This window comes from Macadamia integrifolia, chromosome 5, assembly GCF_013358625.1.
Source record: "Macadamia integrifolia cultivar HAES 741 chromosome 5, SCU_Mint_v3, whole genome shotgun sequence".
In the NCBI taxonomy this organism is placed as follows: domain Eukaryota; kingdom Viridiplantae; phylum Streptophyta; class Magnoliopsida; order Proteales; family Proteaceae; genus Macadamia; species Macadamia integrifolia.
The window spans coordinates 8,964,106-8,989,809 of NC_056561.1; the positions used below are offsets into that span (position 1 = coordinate 8,964,106).

Sequence of the window (25,704 nt, forward strand, 5' to 3'; positions counted from 1 at the left end):
TTCATTCTAAACTGGTCTCTCCATTCTTTCCTTAGTTTTGTTGGCTTGTGACTTTGTTTCAATTATGTACCCCTCTGCTTATTTGTTTCTCATGAATCTTTGCTTTTCTGTTATCCTTCTTTTCTAGATCATTGTATTGGTGATCTTACCTGATTATGTCGGATCGTCAGGAGCAAATTATGCAAAGAGTCTTTTGCGGGCAACACTTCTTCTTCAATACATACCCAAACTTTTCAGGTTCCTACCTTTGCTTGCTGGCCAGTCTCCAACAGGCTTCATATTTGAATCAGCATGGGCAAACTTTGTCATTAATCTTCTCACATTTATTTTGGCTGGGCATGTTGTTGGCTCATGCTGGTACCTCTTGGGGTTACAGGTGGGTGCTGGTACCTCTTGGCAGGGGATCAATAGTTGATTGCTGACTGGATTTTCTTTTTAATCTATTATCTATATGTATTAGTGAAATTTTGCTATTACAAAATTTGATGATTGGATCATTTTCCATATACAATTTGGCATTTGTACTAACATTGCATCTTTTTTTTTTTTTTTTTTTTTTTAATTAAAGATTATTTTATTCCTATAGTTAATATTGGTGGCACATATTTGGGGCCAAATGCTTCAGTTAAGATTTTAGAGCCTGGGGATTGAGGAGTATTTGTTTGGCGCTAGAGAACTTCTGTACTTTAAATGGTGGTTTTGCTTGACCAGACTTCTGATATATCCTATGTCTTTACTAAGGTAGCAATGTTTGTGGCTACAAAATTGTAAAAGATCCTAGGAGATCTTTCGTGGAAGGGAATAATTGGCTGAAGTTTCACATTGTAATTTTGGAAAAATGAATTTCTGACCTAAAATCCTTTCTTCCATTTTGGAATGTGGAATTTAAGAATTATGTATATGTCATCTCTTGGTAAATTATGATAGCAGTTCAGTTAGACTAGAGGCAGCATGATGCAGATTCGTAAAGCTTAGAAAAGGGTACTTGAATTGAAGGCCCCATTTCTTAAGTTTTTAGTTCCTCCTGATTTTTGAATGTCAAAATTTTCATGAAAGCTACAGGGGACTCATGTCAGCGATTTATGGTGTGTAACGGGGAAAGTAAAATTTTGTGAGGATAGACAATGCAGCAATGAAAAATTGTGTAGCATATGTCTAAGAATTTGTGGACTGGATCATATAAAAGACTTGATGGTGAACCATTAGTTTGAGATGCATAATGAACAAGTTATAAGATGGTATTTATATCGTAATTCTAGGAGACATCTTTAGAATGGGGTTGTAAAAGGGTGGTTGCTTTTGAAATATTTGGAAGAAGACAAAAAGTTTTATTTTGCAAAGCAAGGGCTAAGATTTGGAAGGAAAACATTCAAGGTAGTTCTACAATGAAGTCCTATGAATCTGTAATTTCTAAGGATATCGTTCTACATGATTATCAAAGGGTTAGGGTGCTTTGGCTTCTCCCTGAGTTGATGGTTTTACTTGGTTGCTATTCTAGGAGAAACGTATTTATAATGGATAAGTTGAACAAGAGAGCTTCCTATTTGTGCTCCTTTGCTTTAATGGAAAAATATTTACCAGATTTTTCTTTCTTTTAGTTATAAAATTTATTTTGTATTTCTTATCATTTGTCTTCCCCCAGCCCCTTAATTCTATGCGACAAGGAAAACATATTTGGGCATGGTGGATTGAGGGGAAAAAAAACATGATGGGTTATTGTCTTCTATGGGGTGGCAATTGTGTCCTTGACCAAGATTAGTTACTTCTTTTGGAAAACTCATCTAGAGAATTATAATTTTTTTTTTTTCCCAAATTGTTATGTTTCATTTCAGTATAACAATTCCTTCACTATTTTTTTTTTGATGACTCATGTAAAATCTTTTCCATTGAAACAAATGGGTTCTTAGCCAACCAGTGTTCTATGTGTAAAAATAATGAGCCAAGTGAGGGATAATTGAGCTTTTCCTCATACCTCTTTGAAGTAAGTTGTGTATAGCCAAAATCAATTGAACCTTTTCTATTTCGTTAGTGAGATCCCTTTGGGTGGTCAGGTTCAAATTCTTTGGAGAGTGCTCCTACTTGATTTTTCAGTGTCCTTTCGGTGCCAGCCTAAAGGTCTAGCATGCCAAGATCGAAAGCTGGTAGAGAATAGGGGTAGGTGCTGGACAGCTTGGGGTCAGATTTGGCTGAGTTTTGATCCTGTTGTGTTGGTGTTTGAACTTTGAAGGATGAAGGTGGTAACAATGTAAATGGTGATCGACGATGATGGTTGAATGTTGAAGATAGTAAGATAAATCTGGCAAGCTAGAATCCCACTAGTGCCCTGCTGTAGGTGTCTCATCTAAGCCTGTTGTAGGAGTCTCACCTAAGCCCTTTTGAGTCACACAAGAAAATACTCAGATAGTATGCTTGAAAATTCGTTGGTTGCCTTTTACTGCAGCTAGGGTTTGCATTATATAGAGGTGGACATCTTGAGTACAACACAATAACATTAAAAAGACTCAGAATTCCAAAACCCCTTTGGAATTTCGCATACATAGATAGCAAATCCTAGACATAGAAATTTGCGCCCAAGACATAGAAAACTGATAATGGAAGGCACTTAATGCTGCCTTAGAAGATGAAAAGGCATAAAAGAAACAGCTAGAAGATGGACTCTAACTAAACTAATGAAGTAAATTTCGTTTTCCCTACTTTCTACCCATATTTTAGGCTTATTAAAGTGGCCTTATTACAAAAAAAATATATGGGAATAAAGGCCCGATACCTACATAACCCAATCCAAGGCTTATTTCTAATAAAATAAACCCTATAGGTGACTTATTGCTTCACCTTTGGATTTCAAAAGTGTTCCCATAGATATTTACAATAATTTGATTAAATCTTTTTTTGTTGTTCTTCAAATGGTTATGCACTTAAAGAGGCTTGATGGGGTGGATTGATCATGTTTTGAAGAAAGACGGAACGATTAGTTTCCAGTAAGGGGCATGTTTCTGTCTATTATGTCCAGTTTTTATATTTGTATTTGGTGATCAGTGATTTCTTTCCAATTTTCTTCTCACGGAAGGGTAGAAGCAGGATGGAGCGTTTATATCATGTTTTCAGCCCTCTCTCTCTCATGCATGATTCACGAGCAAATACAAATGTTAGAAGATGAATTAAAAAAAAATCAAAATTATATAAAAAAAAAAAAAAACCCCCCCCTTGGAGCCTCAAATCTGCCTAGGCGACCCCTTAAAAAACTATGATGGAAAGATTACAACCACAGGAACAACTACCTTTTTTATTTTTTAGGGATGGAGTGTGTACCCAAATGTTGATGTGTATGTGTGTAGAGTGTAGAGAATTCCACTCACTATCTTTGTGTTATCTTTATCTCAATGCATTCCTTTTCATCTTGATATTGTAGATTGGCAGTGGATAGTAATTTGTTTTTTGTTGCTAATTCACTTCCACATTCTAATCAGAGGGTGAATAAATGTCTAGAAGAGGCCTGCAATAATTCTCAGCAGAGGTCCTGTAACGACTTCATAGATTGTGGGCATGGGGAAAAAATAGCAAAATTTTCTAGCGACCCCGAATGGCAGAGTTGGCTGTATAATGAAAATGCTACTGCTTGTTTTGTCACTAATGGAACTTTCAGTTATGGTATTTACAACCAAGCTGTGTCTTTGACCACAATGTCAAGCATCGTCACAAGATATGTCTACTCCCTGTTTTGGGGTTTCCAGGTATTCCTCATCGTCTCTTATTTGACTCCTTATTTGTCTTCTGTGTATGTAAATTTGTTCTCGACAAACTTTTTTGGTAATTATTCTCAACAGTAACTGATTTACACCACATATTGCTCAAAAGACCAAGTCTTCTGATTTATTTTTCCTGAATTAAGTTGGAAGAGTAGAAGAATGAGTCTTCTTAAAGCAATGGTAAAAGGTTCGGGGTCTTCGGGCTGCCAGGGCAAATGCCCATGGGTTCAAGTCTTGAGGGCAGCCACTTTGCGTAACAATGCCAAAGGTTAGGACTGATTCCAAACTCACCCCTCCCAGGACATCGCATAGGCAGGACCAGCACTGGGTAATGGCCCTTTTAGTTGTTTCATTGTCAATGCCCCCAGGAAGGAAACTTGAACTTATTATGCCCAATCAACTACAAAAACAGATTTTTATTGTTGACTCGTTGTTTCAGAACTTCTTTATACATAGTATTTTCTTCCCATTGTTTGCTTCATGATGTAACCAGTAGCATGTTTTTTAGCTGTGGAAATAATTTAGGTAGTATAGATCTTTACAGATGTTAAAAGTACTTCCAAAAATCAACATTTCAAAGCTACATCCTCTGGGCATTTTTATTGTGTCACTTTCTTTGATGGTCAAAAGGATGAATGGTGTAAGAGATGTGATTTTTTTTCCCCTTTGGATATACTAATTAGTAAGTGAATAACTTAGGATGAATCAATTGACTGTAGCAGTTGGACCCACAACCTTTTGATTTAGAACCTTCACCTGGCAGCTGCCTGCTCTGAAATGGGTTGTGGTAATGTCTTACTGCTTATTTCATTTGTACTTTTTAACATATTCCCCCTTAAACTTATTATGAACAGAGTGGCATGTGGCATGCCACTGTTGATTCTCTTCCTTTCTCTTAACAAGTGACAAAAACAGGGTTAATGAGAAGCCCCATGTACAAGAGACCTTGCATTGAAAAGACAAATGACGGAGAAAAAAAATCAGAAGCTATACATCAACACTCAGACTGGCAATCCCATGAAATTTTGAAGACCATATGTTAAAAAGAATTCCATACCCCATAAACTCCAGGAATGGGGAAGAGATGATAGATTTCGTAACGATTTTTTGGTTGACTGGTTATATACATTTGACTGGAAAGTTGTGTTATTTAAATCAGAGATTTCAGTTTCAAGAGCTGTTTGGATCTTGAATTATAAATTTAAATAATTGTAAAGATTGATTCTCATACCCTTTCAACTCCTATGGTCTTTATATCATTATCCATTGAAATTTAATGCCCTTAACTCCTTATTAGTGTTTCATATAATTAATTGGCCACATGTTTGCTTCTGGTGAACTTGCATAGCAAATCAGTACTTTGGCTGGAAATCAAGTTCCTAGTTATTTTGTATGGGAAGTTCTTTTTACAATGGGCATCATCGGACTTGGGCTCTTGCTGTTTGCTTTACTTATTGGAAATATGCAGAACTTTCTCCAAGCTCTGGGAAAGAGGTAAAATGAGATTACATTTCTTGTCTTGTTCATTTTTTTACAATGTTCTATTGAGTCTGGGAAGATCTACTTATGGTGAAGAAATATATATAGTAACTGGAATGTTGGTGTATAATATATGCTGAACCTTTTATTTATTTAGGGGTACATAAAGACTAGAGTCTTCTTCAAATGGGGGAAGTTCCCTAACCAATTGTAGTAAAAATATTATATTGCTTAATGGAGAAAAGAATAAAAAATGGAGTAGTCAAGTAGAAGAATGGAAATCAGAGACTGAACCCCTTGAGATATGCTTTTGTTCACACTTCATAGTAATTGGTTTGAGCCGGTGGATGCTGACTTTATCCAAAATAGATGAGCATTCTTTGGATTTGCGACATGTCAAATTTCATGGCCATCTTAACTGTGGTCCTCCATCTAGTGAATTTTCTCCCTTCTATTTTCAGCCATTAAATCAGTGTAGGGCTGATGTGGCAATTCTAACTGTTGGGTAGAAAGAGGACTAGGTGGATTGGCCATGTATCAAATGTCAATGTCAAACTCATTCTAATAGCCCACTGTGTATTGAAACTCATGTTTATCGTGTGGACACGGACAGTGATGAGCATGACACGTAGATGTACATTGTTGTTGCCCTTGCTTAACAGTTCAAGCTTTTAGGATAAGTGGTTGTAATGTGGTATCAGAGCATGGAGGTCAAGTGTTAGATCCTTGGAAAGTGTAATGGGGTTCCCCGGTACATTCTCCCCTAGGTGCCTTGATAGTGTTTCTGTTGGAGTTTATGAAATAGGGGTACTTTAGGAACTGTCTTTATATTAAGTTTTCCTAAGCTGTATTTTCTTTTTTTCCTTTTTACCACACTAGGGAGGAATATGTAATTTCCCCTGAGTTATTAGTTTGAGCATAATATATGTGCTAAGAGCAAGAATGCTCACTCACGTTTTGCCCTCATCTCTCTTCTCCTTCTCTCATCTTCTCTCCTTCTTCCTTCCTCTCATCTCTAACCCTAATCCTTCTTATTTCTAACTGTTTCCGCATGAACGCATCACTTGCAGGGTCATGTGTGTACAGGCATGCATGTGCAGGGGTTGTTGATATACATTGTTGTTTCCCTTACTTGCAGATCGAGCTTTTAGGAAATTAGGATAAGTTGTTGTAACATGACAACCCAGTACTACTGCCAGTCTGCCACACTACTCTATTCTAGATACAACTCCTACTACAACACAGATATATGTATATTTAATAATACTACCCACCCATGCACACAAATCTCTTTTCATAGTACTTGTAAAAAAATCTAAACACTCTTAAGCTGGGCATAGAAATTACTTATGCTTATTGTGGTTCCCAAATATAATTTAATTATAAACATATGCATGTGTAAATAACTTTATCCTTCCATGACCTTATGTCATTATATTCCTGCCATTTAATGATTATGTACCAGACAAGTTGTTTTCATATATATACACCAGCTACCTTAGGCAGTGGTTGGGTGGTGTTACAAATCTGTCAACAAGAGCCAACTGTGCATTAACAATTCTATTCATGATGATGTTTGCCTGCAAGAAACTCCACACTGTGAGCTTGTTAGCCTTTTCAAATTGATCTAGCAAACTAGCCTAGACACTCTCCCTTGTGCATGGTTGGGTCAAACATTCATGGTGACCTATGACCCATCCATTAATATGTTAATCACACCTCTCAACTAATAATATATTACTCTGGCCACGATCTCGTCTCTGGTAGATGTTAAGCTTATAATTCAAATACTTGTCCCTTCCATTTCTTCCTTCCTAGGTATGTGTAGGTGAAGTAATATTAGACCTTTATACATCTCCTTATGTCATTCTACAGGATTGGCTTCCAACCAGAGTTTTAGAAATCTAGATCTAGCCCATCAAGCCTAGGGCTTTGTCCCCTTTAACCTAAATAGCATTGGTTACTTCCACTCATTAAATTTTTTTGGTTTGTGTCATTTTTTTAGTCAAAGTGTTGATATACACCACCAAGGTTGTTCTTTAGAAATCTCACCAATTAACCTTTCACATTTGTCCATCTAATGAAAACTTTCCTTCTGATAGTGGCATATTAATGTTAGAATCTCATATCTTCTCCCCTACGGTCCTACCTTCTATGTATTTGTTCTTAAAACTTTTTCATCTAGTGATTATTTCTTTATCAATTGTTAATACCATTTTTTCAGGGAAATTCTCCACACATTCTAATTTTGTGACATTCAAGTCTTCCTATTTGAAACTTTTTCATCTTTGTCTTCTAATAGTTTGACTTTTATGGAGTCAATTTTCAGGCAGGATTTCTTTGTTCCCAACTTTGGTCTTCTTTTAAAAGAATTCAGTTTCTCAATGAGGACAAAACCAGTCCAACAATGCAAATAAAACTGGGAGTTCTTATCCAAGTGATTTCATTTTGCAAGTTGTTTGATTTCTTCCTTCCTTGCAACCCTGTCAGCATAATTCACTTGTGGTTAGAAAAGTCTGAATACCAAGACCTATATTAAGTTTTGTACCCTGTCCTTTCACTCAAGCAACCTGGGGAGCCTTATCAAGGTTGGCGTTCTTGGCTGTTCAAAATGTGTCAATGCTGTTTTCGGTGGCAAATCTACTAACTTGTTCCAAATTATCAGTTTTGCAAACCCTTTCATTTATCAATATCTCAAAGTCTGTTTTCCTTCCTACCCCAGGTACTCGAGGTCTAATATCCTACCTTTTGTCAGCCTCCTCTCATTTACAGAGGCCTACAGCCATGTGCTAGGAGTCTATAGTGCTGACAATAATCAATAATATTGTGTGGTCTGTGGCAGCATAGTTTATCTGTTTCTTTTTTTCTTTATGTTCTATCATTATGTACTTGTTAGGGTTGTTTTATGCCTCGTCTCACTTATATCATTAGTATATGATTTATAATTACACAAATGCCTTTGCTATAAAAAGTAATACTGACATAATATGAATACCACGAATAACTGTTCTACCCTTGCAGTTTATGTCTCAACAATATCTACACTGACGATGCTTGTCTCTCGCCCTTCTGTATATTCTTCTCTTGCTTGTAGCTGAAATTCTATTCATAAGAAAGAAACTATTGGACAATTTGAAGCGTAGTTGGCCGCTAGGAAATGCTAAGTGTCCAGGCACCTTGATTGCCTTGGTCGCTTTGTTGGTTGTCGCCATGTGTCCAGGTACCCCTCCAATGCCTTGGGATGCCTAGATGCCGTGACAACTGACAACTATGATTTGATGATACATTAAGTGTGATGCATTCTTTGTAGAATGGGGAATCCCTTTTTTTTTTTCTGCTACTAATTATAATCATCTTCACTTATGTCCTTCAAGGCGACTAGATCTGCAACTAAGGCGGCGTGATGTTGAGCACTGGATGAGGCATCGGCGCTTGCCCGAAGAATTAAGAAGGTAAGGTCATTGTTTTTCTCATCAGATTTCACTGTTTTCCTTGGTAAGAAAAGAACTTATATCATATAAGGTTAACCTACCATTTTAGCTTTTGCTATTTTGTACATTATGTTTTCTTTTCCTTGGTTTTTCCATTTGTATATTACACGGTGAGGGGTGAACCCCTCACTTGCCCTTTTGGTGTCTTGGTTCATTACTTTTTGTCTGAGAAAATAGATCATTTCAAATTGAAGGGTGAGAAGCCAAACTGTATGCTTAATGCATGTTTTGGTAAGCTTCTGCGGGTGTCTTCTAGAAGCCAGCTTTTGGGGCTTATAAAGAGAGCAGTCAACCATTTTCTTTCGAGTTGAGAACCAAAAATTAGAGAATGATTTGGCTTTTCAGATATGACAGAGGCCACCTATATTTATAATGTATGCTGTCTGTTTATTCTTTTCAACGCAAATGCTTCTCCAGCCTATTTGCAAAACTGATTGTAATTGGGGACATGTAGATAACGTTAATATATCTCAACTGATGCGGATGCTCTATCCCAATAGCTTTATTATTGATGTGAAATGCAGTTGTGTATAAATAATCTGAGCATTTTTATATTATGTAGGAAAGTACGAGCATCAGAAAGGTTTAACTGGTCTGTTACACAAGGCGTAGATGAAGAAATTCTAATGAAAGATTTGCCGGAGGACGTACAAAGAGAAATCCGTCATCATCTTTTTAAATTTATCAAGAAAGTGAGTGCCAGAACATGCTGTAACTGCTGTAATGGGCTTGCAAAGCCTTCTAAATGTTTTTGGCATTTTAAAATTTTTCATTCTCTTTTCTATCATTTCATTTTTCTTGTTTCTTTTTGGAAGGTAATGTTGTATTTCATTGTGATGTCAGTTGGTTTCTGAGACAGACCTCAAATCAATCTTTTTGACCGAGATATAATCCTTGAGGTTCTAGTCAGGAAGTAGATACATCATCCTCATAAGTTGGGCAGTGTATTGGAAAGGTGGTTTTAAGAGAAGTCTTGGAGACGTATGAGAGAGGCGACAATTGATGTTGTGTACGCTTAATATAAGCATGGATACATTCAAAGCTAGCATTTTTAGCACAATACACCATAAAAAATGATAAATAATCAATAAAACATGTTGCTATGAATGAAGACGATTAAGGATTGGGAGCAATTAAACACTCACAAATCAATCAAGAAAATCATAAGTTATCTATTGACTTGTTCATTGAAAAGATTATAGATCATTTTACAAATAAAAAGTCCAAGATTTACCCTAGTTGTACCGTTATAAATTTTCTGAATTGCAAGAAAAAATAATAAATTCCATAATTTTCAAATATATATGGAATCCGTGCAAAACTGATAATATATAAAAATTTCAACGAATTGTCTTATATCTATCCTTTAAAAATCTAATATTTTTCTTATTTTCATGTATTTTTTATTTCTATCCAAAATAAAATAAAAAAATTTGGTATGATAGAAATTCCAATTGGAGGTTGAAAATAAGCTACCCAACAGGAGAATTTTGTAATTACATGGAAGTTCTGGACCCTTGAGAAAACTAAGAACGAAATCTAGGTTGATTAAAAATATTCTTGGAGAACAAGGGCTTTCTGAAATTAAACTTCAAAATCAGGGATAATTTATAGAGAAACTTGAGTAGATGAGATTTTTAAACAAGTAACTGGATATGGTATCATTAATTGAAAGTAAATAAGCTTCTGCAACAAAACAGCCAGTCATAGAACTTTAACTAAACACTGAACCCAAGCTCCTTTGATTCAAAATCCAGCCCTCTTGATCACTCGATACTTAACCATTCAACTTCAAAATTTAAGAATAGCTTTTTCACTCTTAGTCCTCTTAGTATCTAGATGGAAACCCAAAACGACAACCAATAGTTTAATAATAATTCATAGATCACAGCCTCATGGTAATAGCAAACTCATGTCTAAAACTCAATTCAGATCTCTTAGCTTAGATCATCTTTCCACTTCAAATTCCACACCCCAAGACAGCCTAGGGTAGAGATAACTCATAAAGTCTTAGGCTGATCAAAGGAGAATCGGCTGAGCATTGTGAAATTCTTCTCAGCTTCAAACTTATGCTAGAAAGAGCATGGAAAGTTTTATTGTGTCTCGATACAATATTTTGTTTTTTATCGAATATCGATCTCTACATTTTGATAGATATGAATTCCTTTTTATCTCCCATGTTTCGGTGGTGTGTTGTATCGAGAGGCCAAAAATTGACTCTATCTAGACGGCCACGATGCCCAAGAGGCAGGGGAGGAAGAGAGGACTAAATAACATGAAGGGCAGCAGAGGAGGGAGGAGAGGACCAGGAGCCATTAGAAATGATAGAGGCCACGGTAGAATCTTTGGGAAGACCAGAGGAGTAAACTGCTCTAGCACCAATCCAAGAGAAAAGGACTCTAAAGGGTGCCAGTTATCCATCCAGAGTAGGGTGGAAGAACCATCCCTGATAGAGGAGAGGATGGCCAAGGTAGCAAAAGGCCATACTAAAAGGATTTTGCGCCACATCCAAGAGGCATTAGGAAAGGGAGAGGCAATCCAAAGAGAGTCATTCTTGAGGAGGTAGCCTAGTAGTTGTATACCCTGGAAATTCAAATTAAGTTATGCTTGGAAACGAGTTTCCTAATAAACCTGAGGATACTAGTGGGCCAGCGGAATTATCCTCATGGATTTTTTTCAACCCTAACCATCCTTTAGATTTAGGGAGGCAGACAAAAGACCAATGGATAAGGTGGAGAAATCTGAGTCAACACCTTTCCATAGGAAGGTGCACATTAGGAATTCAATAGTCTTGATGATGGATTGGGGAAGCTTAAAGACTCCAGACCGTTAGATGTAACAAGAATGGAGAACAAATCTAATGAGCTCAAGGCAACCTGCATAGGAGAGGAACTTACATTTCTAAAGTTGGAGCCTTTTGCAAATGATATCAAGCATAGGGGAGCAGTGGAGCATAGAGAGCCTAGAAGAGAAAATGGGAAGAGTACGGTATTTGATAGGAAGAGAGCAAAGGGAGAATCCCATCAAACCAAGGAAGAAAGCTTTGGAGGAATCTGGGACTCCCACAAGAAAGAGGTGGAATTTGACGAGGTTGATGCGGAGCCCTAAGAAGTTTTGAAAGAGATTTAAGGGAGGACCTCCAACCACAGATGGAAAAGTGTACATTACTTCCATGCCAATACCATGTTATGTGTTTAAAAGAGTTATTTATAAAGAACCAATTTGGTTTTATGCCAGGAAGATCCATGACATAAGCTATTTACATACTTAGGAGACTCTCAGAAGATTTAGGGATTGCGAGAAGGATCTCTATATGGTCTTTATTGACTTAAAAAAAGCTTATGACAAAGTCCCTAGAGAGTTAATCTAGCAAGTACTAGAGAAGAGAAGTGTTTCAAGTAAATATGTGGACATAATTAAAGATATGCATGATGGTGTGAACCGTGTGGTGACTAACGTAAGAACTGTGGGGGGTCGTTCAAGGTAGTGAATTCCCACTTACAATTGGGTTACATCAAGTATCAGATTTAAGCCTTCATTACTTGCACTTATCATAGATGATTTAACTAAAGACATTTAAGATGAGGTTCCTTGGTGTATGTTTTTTGTCGATGATATTGTTTTGGTGGATTAACGCCAACTTAGAGTTATAAAGATCAACCTTAGAATCGAAAGGTTTTAAGATAAGTAGAACGAAGATGGATTACATGGTATGCTAACTTTAGTTACATTAAGATGGATAATTAGGTGGTGAATTTGATGAGAGAGAGATTCCGCAAAGTGACTATTTTAGATATCTGAGCGCAATTATAAATAAAGAAGGTGATACAGAGGATGATGTTCATAGAAAATTAAAATAGGATGGATGAAGTGGAGAGGTGCATTCGGAGTGGTCGTGTGATCGACCAGCTATGATATGGTGCGGAGTGTTGGGCAGTTAAGAAGCATCGTATAGATAAACTTAGTGTAGAGGAGATGAGGATGTTGAGATGGATGAGTGGCAAAACTAGGAAGGATAAAGTAAATAATGATCATATTAGTGCTGATTTGGGAATAGTTCCGATACATGATAAGCTATGAGAAAGTTGTTTGAGGTGGCATGGCCATGTTCAACGAAGGTCATTGGATGCTCCAGTATGGAGTGATTTGATTCAGATTGAAGGAACTAAAAGAGCTAGGGGCAGACCTAAATGATCTTAGGAGAAGTGGTAAGAGACATACATAGCCCAGGCCTTGTATCAAGTATGGCCCCTAATAGAGCTGATTGGACGGCAAGGATCCATGTAACCGACCCCATTTAGTTGGGATAAGTCCGAGTCGTCGTGGTTAAGAGCGTTTTGTTATATTTTTTTACTATATTATCTCTCTCTCTCTCTCTCTCTCTTTCTCTTTGCGCCTCTGGATTCTGGAATGCTGTCCTGAATGCTGGAAAATTGAACACCAGTGTGCACACATTCATTTCTTTTCTCCAAGAGAAATATAAGTTATTCATATTCTTGTCAACATTGCAAGAAAAGAAAATGGCCAAATCCTTGTTACATCAACTAGTCAAACCTATAGAGTGGATTTCCTTTTTCACTTTTTTATTTTATTTTATTTTTTATATATTTGGTACTAAATAGATCAGAACTTTACATCCTGATTTTATGGCATGATAATTTACCTTCTTTTTCATTTAATTTTCATAACTCTTTTAAGAATCTTAAACTGTACTGATTGCAGGTCCGCATTTTTGCCCTAATTGAGGATCCAGTATTAGATGTCATCTGTGAGAGAATAAGGCAAAGCATATACATACAAGGAAGCAGAATTTTAAATGTTGGAGAACCAGTTGAGAATATGATCTTTATTGTAAGGGGTAAATTGGAGAGCATTGGAGAAGATTCGACTGTATTTCCATTGTCAGAAGGGGATGTTTTTGGTGAGGAGCTACTCACATGGTGTCTTGAGCACTCTTCAATGAACAAAGGTACTAATCTGTTCATTAAACAGGTAAACAAATAAGTAGATTTGAAGTGTTTTTCAGACAACAGGGACCAACAAGATGAACAGAGTTACTCTTTACATTTGTATCTCCTATTGAAGGATACCTCCATGAGGTTTCAGGGGTAGTCTCTTCCTTATGCCATGCACATAGCAGACATTGCGGCTGTTGTGGACTAGCTAACCTATGTGTCCAGTTGCTGTTCCTGCTCCAAATTCCAACGTGACAGAAAAATATTATCACCTGAACCGCAAACATATTTTATGATCCATCTGCTTTTCTTCCCATCCCAAAGGAATTGACAGTGAGTATACCGCAGAGAAGAATAACCATGGGAAATTTAGATTGAAGTCCTCTTAGAATGGCATAGTTGCCAGCCATGACATGCAGGTGCCTGGCATAGGTAGCAACAGCAGCTTCTTCCTATCCATTTTTGCTTCTATTGTGACTACTAATTGTTGATCTTCTTATTTTGTAGTCTTTGTAACAATAATGATGGAAGTGATATCTAAATGACATGCTATTGAGAGAAAATTATCATATATATGTATTTATGTTGAAAGAATTTCTCATACAGATGGACGAAGAATCAGTATCCCAGCCCCTGGACAGAGATTGCTGTCCAACAGGATTGTTAAATGTTTAACTAATGTGGAAGCATTCTCACTCCGAGCTGCTGATTTAGAAGAAGTCACTACCCGTTTTTCAAGACTTATGCGGAATCCACGTGTTCAAAGAGCCATAAGGTTATTAAGATTCCAACCTCATTTTGTGGATTACATAATTTCTTACTTTTATATAGTCTTAATCGGTTCGTAATAGATCTATGAATCAATTCCTGAGGCAGTTCCTCTTGATTCAAATAAGTGGTGATTACTAACGAAATAAAGTTCCCTAAAATCTCCATGGAAACCTTTCTTAATCATCAAACTAAACATAAAATGTAGCAAAATTTGGGGGGGAAAAGATTATAGACAGAAAGAAAAAGGTTTTGTTTTTCATCCCTAACTTGATCCTTGATTTGAGCCTACCTAAACATGAACTACAAACCTCGGACTGATCCATAAGGAACCAAATTCTGAATTATGGGAGCCTACCTAGCTGATGACGTTCATTTGAAGACCTTAAATGCATTTTCAAACCAAGCTAAGCTAATAAGCAAGCGAGGCAAAGAGAACAAAACAAGAGAGCTGATCTACTACTACTCTCTCCCGAAGAGGACAAAATCTGGACCAACTATGTAAAGAAATCAATAAATGAAGCTGTAAAGTAGGTATATGCCACTTGTTACCTCCAAAATGGGCTAAAAATCGTAGTTATTTGAAAATTTATGATTTGGTTCTTCAAACACCATCGGGCGGTGTCTCTCCAGCTAGCATATAGAATCAAAAGAAAACTGGAGTTAGGGATATGCAGACATTAAATTTATAATAGGCACAAGAGTTAGTATGAATTCTAGTTAATTGCAGTCATAATCAATAATTTACATTGCTATGGAATAATTACTTATTATGTATGGGATTTTTTTTTTTGGGGGGGGGGGGGGGCAGGGTGGGTGTGTGAATAAATATTCATTAGAGAAAAAATAGGGAGAAAAGGGGCAAGAAGAAAGAACAAGGAAATGATACAAATGGGGAAACAAGCCCCTCAAAGGGTGGGGGGAGAGAGCAAAGAAGAAGAAAGGTCCCAAGAGACAACAATATGACTGTTCCTTGGGAAGGTAACATAGCTAGAGGAGGACCTAGAAACTTTTCTTAAAACTTCAAAGGAGTTGGAATCCCAAATTTGACGAAAAGATCTAGAGTTGGAAGGCCATCTCCTAAGGTTACGTTCTATCCAAACGTGAGTAATAGTCGCTCCAAATGCAAACTTCCCGATTGAATCACAAACAGATTTGCTAGCAAACATTATGTCCACTGAAGTCCACTCTCTATGGAAGGGAAGGATTCTTCTTCTTCTAGGAAAATGTTTGTCAGTGATTCCAAATGAAATGGAGGAGGAGAAGAGGCACTCAAAGAAGAGATGCTCAATGTATTCTATTACGTTCCAGCAAAGACAACAAGAAGGGGAGACTGGGATCTGCTGATGAAGAAGAAATGCTACGCTGGGAGGCAATTAGTGAAGGCTCTCTAGACACTGAAGCTATGGCGAGGGATATGTTCCTTGAACCAAACAAGCTTATGCCAAGGGGGGTGAGATATGACCAGGGCCCAAGCTGATTTGGAGCTGAAGAGACCCGAAGAGGAGGGAGACCATGTAACAATATCTCTTAAACCTGAGGGCCTACTTTGGAAGGGAGGGAGAGCATTCCAAATATAAGCAAATTGGGGGGAGGGGTAGGGATCCATCCATCTTGAGACGTGATATCTACAGCAAGAGAGTGTCTGTGAAGAACCACTTTATGAATCTCTCTAGAGACGATTAAGGGAAGGAGGACACCCAAAGAATGCCAACAATCGAGCCACAAGCTAGTAGAGGAACTATCTTCTGTCTTAGAGATATTATTCACAAGGGCATAAAAATCTGAGATTGATCATCTTTCTCCACACCTAAGAGGCATCAGGACAAGGCGCAACCATCCAGATGGAATCATTTTGGAGAAACCCTGCATAGATCCTGTCCACCCAAATTTCTTCTTTTCCGCGAACTTCCAAATCAATTTAAGAATGCCAGCCATATTGGTTTCTTTAATTCTTCTTAAGCCAAGCCCTCCTTTATCTTTGGAAAGAAAAAATGAGGTCCAACTAAGTAGGGTGGAGGAATTGGTTGTATCCGAGCCTTTCCAAAAAAAGGAGCACATAAGAGATTCCAGATCCTTGATAGTAGACTAAGGTAGCCCAAAGATACCTGACTAATAAATGTATGAAGATTGGAGCATGGATCTAATCAACTCCAAACGATTATTGTATACCAAAAAAACAAACTGATGCTGATGTAGTTAAATCATCTATATAGGCCTATTAATAAGCTTTGGGTTGGTTATGTATATGTCGGGTCTTTGATCCAACATGTTTTAATCATAGTTGTTGAGGCATCACCTAGGCGTCTAGGCAGATTTGTCTGGACTGGCAACTTGGTTGCCTTGGCGACGCCTTAAATTTTCGTCCCTCGACCGCCTAGGTTCGCCTAGGCACCATCACAAGTATGGTTTTCATTATAATGGGCCACTTTAATGGGCCTAGAATATAGGTTGAGGCTAGGTGAACCAAGTTTAGTCCTGTTTTGAGTCAGTTTCCTATTCAGTTTATGTTAGCTTATTAGTTCATGGTTGGTTTGGGCCTATCCTTTTTAGTGTTAGAGTCTTCTATATAAATTTGTAAGGGAGTTAAGCCTTTTACTCAGATTTTATTATGAATAAAGTGTGGCTTTGCTGCTCAATACTCTGTGAGACTCAGATTAATGGCTGTGGGATGCAGTTGCTGCCTGGTGGATGCTAGGTGGGTCAGTGGGATGCTAAATCAAGGTTTGGGTGTGATTCTCAAGTCATATCCTTGTTATATCTTCTTCTTCTTATGTCCTTTTTCACCATTTAATCCCTGCAACAGGTCAGTTATTAACCTCAGTTCATGTTTTTTTTATAATCTAAAAACCTTCAGTTTCTTACTTGTTGCTATTGATAATTCAATTTTGCTTTCATAATTACGATCAGATTCTACCCTGCATCTACCTATGGTTTCAAATTTTGAATCTGATCTCAGATCATCAGATTCCTAATGTTACTGGGTTCGCTGGCTTTCTTAGGTTTATTTCATGATTTCTAGTTTCAATTAGTAGATTCTGTGATGTAGGGGGTTCCTAGGTGACTAGGTCTCCTACAAGATTAACTAGCTAGGTAGGGTTGACTCAAGGGGCTTAGGTAGATAGGACCAAAGAATCTCAGCCAACACGATTAAGCATGCAAGATAAAACGAGACTAATAAACAAAGTAGCCAAAAACAATAATAATCTAGACGGAAAAACACATAAATTCTTACTCAAGTTTCAAATGGGGGCATGGGGAAGGGAACAAACAACATACGAGTATTAGGTTCAGCAAAAATCCATCTAGACACCCAAATTAGATATGCAAACAATCGATAAAATAGGCATAAACAAAGGACAAAGGCAGGCTTCAACGTCAATGGGTTGTATATATATAATAGGGATTAATGGAGGTGGGGAGGGTTTAGTTTAATGTTTTACCATACTGCTGTTCAGATCTGAGGAGAGAAGAAGAGATCAAGGTCCTCCAAAATAAAGAGGTTGCAGTCCACTTTTAGTTGATGAAGATACATCCAGTCGATTGTAGAGAGAGCAGCACCAGCGTAGGGTAAACAACAACCGAGAGTAGTAGCAGCAGTGATGTAAAGGCAGCAATGTGCAGCAGCAGCAGTATTGTAACGGCAGTAGTACGTAGCAGCAGCAGTGAGGTAAAGGCAGCAGGTGCAGCAGCAGCAGTTTTTGTAACGGCAGTGATGTGTTGCAGCAGTGGGCAGCGATGGGGGAGGTCAGCAGTGACAAAAACAGCAGCAGAAACAAAAAAAAGAAATAAGATTGAAAAGAAAGAGAGGGAGGCGAGACAAGAAGACTGAGAGAAGAGAGAGCCGAGAGAGTAAGGGAGGAAAGAGGCGAGAGAGAAAGGTGAGAAAACAAGAGAGAGAGAGAGCCGTGAGGGGTTTGGGGGTTTATTCTTGATCTTTTTTTTAATTCTCATTCATTAAACTCAATCGTGGCCTAAGCCATTACATAAATATCAATCTAGTTACTAAAAATAAAAAGAGTTACTTGACTAGTAAATAAAGACCTTCTAAAAACTAATCAACCAATAAAGTAGTTTCCTAATTAATTAAAAGATTAACAAGGAAAAGAATATACTACAAATAAACTACTAAACTAATAACTAATGGGCCCACAAGATCTTCTAAAATCTTCTAAGATCTTCTAAAATCTGGATTGAGCTTTCCTTCTTCCTCCTTCTTTATTCTTCTTCTTTCTATTCTTCCAGCCACAAAGATGGCTGCTTCTTCTTCTTCTTGCGTCTGTACACTTTGATGTCTCCATCATTCTGTTTTGCATTATATATCAAATTATTGTTCAGTTTCTATACTACATTCTATTAACTGCTAAACAGTTGAATGAATGCATGAAAAGGATGGTGTAGCATATCGATTCTACACCTAGTTCCTTACTTTTCTGGACAAACACCGATATTCCTTGTTTGGTTAGCTTCTCTAGAAGAATATTTTGACTGGTACAACTTAATAGAAATGAGGAAGCTTAGATTTGTTTTATTTGCGATTGACTAGTCATGCTAAAGATTAGATATTCCATGAAGGGTGGCTCAGATTTAGAAAATGTGAACCTAGGACTTGGGAAGAAATGGAGCACGAGTTGAAGAAAAAGTACCTCCCAAAGCATATTTAAAGAACGCTCTCCCTTCAACAAGATTACCACCAAAAGGAAATTAAAGCTGAAGAAAACTCTTAGTAGCCATACAAAAAGTTTAGTTCGCAAGTAGGAGAATGTTGGAAATTTGAAATAAAAAATGTTAAGGCAAAGGCTTAATTCAAATTCACATTGCTGAAGGAAATTGAGAGAGCACCAGTTAAAGAAAAGGAGCCAGAAGTTGAATATGAAGCTAAAGTGATCAGAGTGAACTATGATGATACAAAAGAGAGTGCTTGAAGCTTCAAAGATGGAAGATCAATGGAAGCTGAAAAGAGATTTGAACAGCATTTTGAAAAAATTAATTCTTCGCATAAGAATCTGTTTAAAAAGAAGAATAAGCACAAGGCTGGTGCAGTGGAAAAGGACCTAAAAACATAGATTGTTGGTCCTGCAAGAGTAGAAGATAATACTGAAGAGGTCTACATTGAAGAGCTCAAAGTAGACAAACGTGAAACAGTGGAAGATGAGGTAGTGGTCGAGAACACTCAACAAGAAATCGTTGATATTTATGATGTTGTACTTGAAGAGGTTGAGTTTGTGCCTCAGTTTTTTATGAGAAGGTTACCAAAGTTGAGGACTCTATGAATATGGCATTCGCAGTTGATATTGATTCAGACATTGAGTGCATAGAGTTCGTTATGCCACTCACGCCTTGAAGACTACATTCCTAACATCCACAAGTCGTCAGAGTTTTGTTGTGGTTTGAAAACAGATGTTCACTACATAAAGTTGATTCCTCAACTTTGCAAAACTCAAGATTGCGTTTCTTCAAGATGGGGAGAATAGATGTAGTTAAATCACCTAAAGTGGCTTATTTTATTAAATAAGCTTTGGGTTGCGTTATGTATGTGTTTGGCCTTTATCCAAGTTTTATCATTGTGATGGGCCATTTTAATGGGGTTAAAAATATGGGTAGAGACAACAGTATTAGTTAAGTAAATGGCTTCATTTATCTTTTTTAATTATTATTAAGTGTTTTAATTAGGCTAGATTATGATTCTATAAGTCTAGTTGTGTTTTGAGTCGGTTTCCTAGTCATTTTATGTTATCTTATTAGTCAAGGATTGGTTTAGTGCCTTTTTTTACTGTTTGAATCTGTTTTTGAGTCTTCTATATAAGCTTATAATGGGGTCCGGCCTTCACACTGATTTTATTATGAACAAAGTGTGGTTTTGCTGTTCAATACCCTGTAAGACTCAGATTAAGGGCTGTGGCATGCAGTGGCTGCCTGGTGAGATGCTAGGTGGGTCAGTGGGATGCTTAATCAAGGCTTGGGTGTGATTCTCAAGTCATATCCTTCTTATATCTTCTTTTTCTAATCTTCTTCTTCACTGTTTAATTCCTGCAACATGTCAGGTTTTAACCTCAGCTCATGTTTATGCTATAAATATAAAAGCCTTTCAGTTTCTTACTTGTTTCTATTGATAATTCAATTCCAATTTCATATTGTTCAATCAGATTCTACCCTGAATCTTTTTATGGTTTCAAATAAGTTTCAATTAGTAGATTCTGTTTTGCATTATATCTCAGATTATTGTCAGTTTCTGTCCTAAATTCTATTAACTGTTGTTACTTGATCTGAGTGAGCTTATTTGTTGATCAGAAATCATCCAATTACTGATATTGATTTACGTTTTAGAAGCCCCATCTTAAGTAGGATTCCTCTACAACTTGGGATCAGAGCTTTGGATCAAGTTCAACTTTTGATATTCTGCTTGTATACCTGAAGAGAGTAACCCATTGAAATTTGATGCAAATGTGAGGTCTAGATTAGTGTCTATCACTCATTTTTTAATTCTGGTAATTATTTATTCACTACGATTCTGTTTTCAAATGAGTTTCTGAACCTAACACCTTAGGCTTATAGAAACCCATCAGATGCACTGTCAAATGCTTTACTGGAAAAGAAATGAAAAGTGCTATATGTGGAATATTGCAGTTTTTCTAGACTATCATATTTTTTTTGGATGAATAAAAAATTCATTACCAAGGAGAAGAATATACAAGGAAAGATGGGGGGGGGGGGGAACAGGACAAGCCCTCGAAGGAGAGGGAAAACAAAGAGGGCCTATGCCCAACTAAAGAAGGGGAACCTTAGAGGGGGGGAATAGTAGAGGAAGGGAGACCCCAGGAGACAACAATAAGCATGTTCCTTGGGGAGTCGCGAACCGGACGATGACGAAGACAGTTGAGCTTGGAGCTAACATCAAAGTAGATGGCATTCCAAATCTTATCGAAGGAACAGGAGTTGGAAATCCATCTACGAAGATTTCGCTCATCCAAAGGTGGTTGATGGTGGTGCAAAAGGCGAGCTTTCTGACTGTGTCACAGATGCTAAATCCTTCAAAGGACATGTCAACCCAGATCCATTCGTGGGCAAGGGGGAGGATAGGCCGGCGAGAGGGCCAGCAATAACAAAGGACCCTCTTCCAGATAGAAGTGGATAATGGGTAGGAAAAGAAAATATTAACATCTTCAGTACCATTCCTACACAAACAACAAGAGGCGGAGACTTGGATGTGCCGAAAATTGGGGAAGGATTACCTAAGGAGGAAGTAGGGGAGGGCCTGCCACGCGGTAAAGCTGCGCGAGAGATATGGCCTTTAAACCAGATGGTTTTGTGCCAAGGAATGATAGGGTCTTTTGAACAGATGAAGTCCCAGGCAGAGGCAAAAGTGAACAAACCCAAGGGGGAGGGGAGCCATTTGACCTTATCCTCTAATCATGGTTTAGAGTATCTCTGATACCGATACGATACCCTTTAATACGTATCTTAAATTTAGCCAACCAATACGATGACCGATATCGATACTTTAATCCTTAATCTTTAGCATATTTTTGCGTATCTCCGATACGATATGATACCCCCTCCTTTGTATCTTAAATTTAGCCAACAGATACAATGACCCATAGATGTCACGGCGTCAAATCGATCCAAGGCGGTGGAGGGGTGGCTAGTCGATTTGGCGATGAATCGCCCGTTATAGCGTTGCCATGGTGGTCAAATCGTCCATATGTCATTTTTTTTCTTCCTATTTTCTAAAGTTATTTAGTATGCTACTTTTTTATTTCCCCTATTTTCTAAAGTTATTTAGCATGCTACAAGCCTACAATATATATACCCTATAACATATAAAACCAACATTAAACAACATCAAATCATCAAAAATCAACATAGCTATATCAAATCAGCCTGCATTTTACAAAAAATCGACTGCCTAGTGAATCAAGCGTGACCTGGCATCCATGGCGGCATGGCGACAGCCATTTGTGAGTCACGTAAATCGTAGCACTGCCATGAACTTCTTTTTCTGCCGGGACGCCAAATCGCCGTCGCCTAGGCGACGCCATGACAACTATGCAATGACCAATACCGATACTTAAATCCTTGCCTCTAATCCTCTGTAACTCGGGGGAATGGGGGGGGGGGAGAGGACCAGGGATCAGCAAGAAGGGGAGGGGAGGCAAGAGGGGTCCAAGCACCATAGGAGATGATGGAGGCAACCATGGCAGATCTGGTCTAGCCAGAGGAGAAGATGATTCTAGGAGTGACCAGAGGAAGAAAGATACCAGATGGATGCCAGGGATCCAACTAGAGAGAGTTGGTGGATCCATTGTCAATGAAGAAGGAGATGGCAGAAAAGGCAAGATGTCTGGATTTAAGGATATTACGCCAAATCCAAGAGTCATCAGGGGAGGGGGAGGCTATCCAAAGGGAATCATTGTTAAGAGGAGCGGAGTAGACCCAAGAGACCCAGATACTACGCTACTTGGAGGCAATTTTTCAGATGAGCTTCAAGATGCCTACCGTGTTGATATCTTTGATTTTCCCAAGGCCAAGACCCCCTTTACCTTTAGGGCGACAAACTTTGGACCAACTCATGGGATGGAGAAATCTAGAGGAATTTGTGCCTTTTCAAAGGAAAGAACAGAGGAGGGAGTCAATGATTTTAGAGGTGGAAGCAGAAAGGATGAAGATGCTAGAGTAGTAGAGATAGAGGGATTGGAGGACCGATTGAATGAGGACTAGACGGCCAACGTAGGAGAGGAGCTTGCCTTTCCAAAGCAGGAGCTTTTTCCTAATGGAATCAATGATGGGGGAATAGTGGTGGGAGTAGAACCTGGAGGAGATGAGAGGGAGACCTAGATATCTGACAGGGAGGGATCCAAGAGAAAATCCATAAATGGCGAGGAGCTAGGCTTAGCTGGCATCAAAGACTCCAAAGGAAGAGATAGGATTTGAGGAGATTAATACGTAGGCCAGAGAGGGACTCAAAGAGATGGAGGGAAGCCATGATATTGGTGATGGAAACAGAATAAGCTTTGGAGAAGATCGTGAGATTTTTAGCAGAGGCAAGATGGGTTAACATGAGAGTTTTACTAGACTATCATATTAACTTTGACTTTTGAGAGGGAACATTGGGGACAAAAATGCTCATGGGCAATTTGCACATTTTTGGTAGTTTATTGGAAGTTGGGTACAGCAGAAACTTTCCGACCTTCATAAACCTTTCTTTGCAGAGCTAAAGTTTGCCCCAACTGAAAAAGCCTTTGCAGAAACCAGAACAGTGATTTGGTGTGTAGTACATTGTTCTCTGTGGTTCAATTAATGGAAAGAATAGGCCAGAAAAATAGTCAATGCAAAAACATATTTCAGTACTCTTTGTTTATGTGTAATAATATACATTGTTACCATATGATGTTAGGAGTGTTGATGTGTAATAATATACATTGTTGTAGCCCTTACTTAACATCTTGAGCTTTTGGGATTAGTGGTTGTAACATGGTATCAGAGCTAAGAGGTCGGGTTCCATTCCCTATTAAGTGAGAGGGGTTTGTGTTGTGTTGTTGTGCTCATACGATTTGCCCCCTTGGTGCCTCGTGATGTTGTCACATGCAAAGCCTTGTGTGTGTGTGTGTGTGTAGGCTATAGGCTATACGTGCGGGGGTGTTGATGTGTTTTGATATACATTGTTGTAGCCCTTACTTCACAGCTCGAGGTATAAGCGGTTGAAACAAGGAGTTTTCAAGTATGATTGGAAGAGTTTATAAATTATTTTGTAGAGTAGGGTCTTTTGTATTTTTGTACAAATTTTTCTTCCCTATTTTGTAGCATGGGCTAATTACTCCTGCTCTTCCCCTCTTTTTAATGAGTATTTGCACTTGTCAGAGGAAGTACCTTTTATCCCAACCTAAGGTCCTCTATTCTGACCTCTCTTCTCTCACATAAAGAGATTGAGCTTGGTTGCCTATAGCTTTTGTCCCCAGTCCCCACCTAGGTTTCCTCTGTTCTATCCGTCATGGAGACAAGGCGATCCAATGCGGTGGTGAAGGGAAAAAACCAAGGCCCGCTGCCTTGAAAACTACGATCTCATCCTATCCTACCTAAAATGAAGAACTTTGTGACGTGCTTTTCTGTAACTTAGATGTTACTGGTATTTATTAGAATAACGTTGAACTTGTACTCTGTAGCTATCAACTAATTGAAGTCGACCATCTGCTATAGGTTTACAGAAATTACTTACTGTGATTCTCTTTGTGTATGCATGTACATGCCACTTGATTCATATGACATCCAGGAAAAATAATGCAGGGAAAATAAGTTGCCATGTCTTAGGTGAAGAAAGAAGGAATTACCGCTTAGCTAGGACACCAGAACCCTCTGCAGTATAAATACACTTACAGATTGAAAACACCTTTATGTTTTATTTTTATTGATGTCAATGAGGAGTGAAAATGATTTTCTTTTCCCTGAGTACCAGCATAACAATGTCATGCTCACCTCTTGATAGGTACGAATCACCCTATTGGAGAACAATTTCAGCATACCGTATCCAAGTAGCTTGGAGATACAGAAAGAAACGATTGACTTGACGGAATACCTCTAATCAGGAACTTCAGGAAATAAGGGAATGAAGTGTTGGAACATGCACATGCATGTTTCAGATGTACTATTACTGATCTGCATTGTCTGTTCACCTTTGTGAATAGGTTCCAATAAAAGGAGTATAGGTCGGTCAATCTTGTTATCAGTTAATTGGAGACTACATATCTCATTTATGTTCTCTACTTAAACATCTCCTCATGATCTTTTCGGACGAAGTCTTGAATGATTTTGTGGGGAAGTTCCATTATGATTATTACCAGATCACTTCACCCCTTTTCTATAAACAATCATATATCAGGTGTTCTTTATTGTTCAATCAACTGACAAATGATACCGTGTGAGTTTCTTATTGGCTGCTCTGTTGCCTTTGTGTGCTAGGACATTTTCTAGTTGGGCGTAGGTTGCTCATTAAAAAAAAATTGGAGAACATCTAAGAAAGGAAAACAGTTTTGTACATTGGACAAAGTTTTTCACCACTGGGTGAACGGGGAGAGGATCTTGATGTGACCCCCTCTCTCCCCCCCCCCCCCAAAAAAAATTTTATATGGTGTCATCCATTCACCATGGCCTCAGGAAAACTTGACATTTATATATATATATATATATATATGGAGAAAAGTTCTCTGGTCTATCAATCAAAAAAAGTTACTCCATACCATGCGAATGGGAAAAAGTCCTATTGGACAAATG

General features: G+C 38.1%; 1 protein-coding gene across 4 annotated transcripts in view; it reads left to right on the top strand.

Moving 5' to 3' along the window:
• The window catches only part of LOC122079442 (probable cyclic nucleotide-gated ion channel 20, chloroplastic), a 58,453-nt gene extending 33,123 nt beyond the window's left edge, over positions 1–25,330 (top strand). For all 4 annotated transcript variants that reach the window (XM_042645924.1, XM_042645925.1, XM_042645926.1 and 1 more), the window contains 8 exons: positions 128–376; positions 3,468–3,731; positions 5,095–5,240; positions 8,600–8,677; positions 9,279–9,408; positions 13,439–13,685; positions 14,278–14,446; positions 24,920–25,330. In XM_042645924.1, coding sequence (XP_042501858.1) covers positions 128–376; positions 3,468–3,731; positions 5,095–5,240; positions 8,600–8,677; positions 9,279–9,408; positions 13,439–13,685; positions 14,278–14,446; positions 24,920–25,001 — 1,365 coding nt within the window. In that variant the 3' untranslated portion in view covers positions 25,002–25,330. The remainder of the gene's footprint in view (positions 1–127; positions 377–3,467; positions 3,732–5,094; positions 5,241–8,599; positions 8,678–9,278; positions 9,409–13,438; positions 13,686–14,277; positions 14,447–24,919) is intronic.
• Positions 25,331–25,704: the final 374 nt, after the last annotated feature.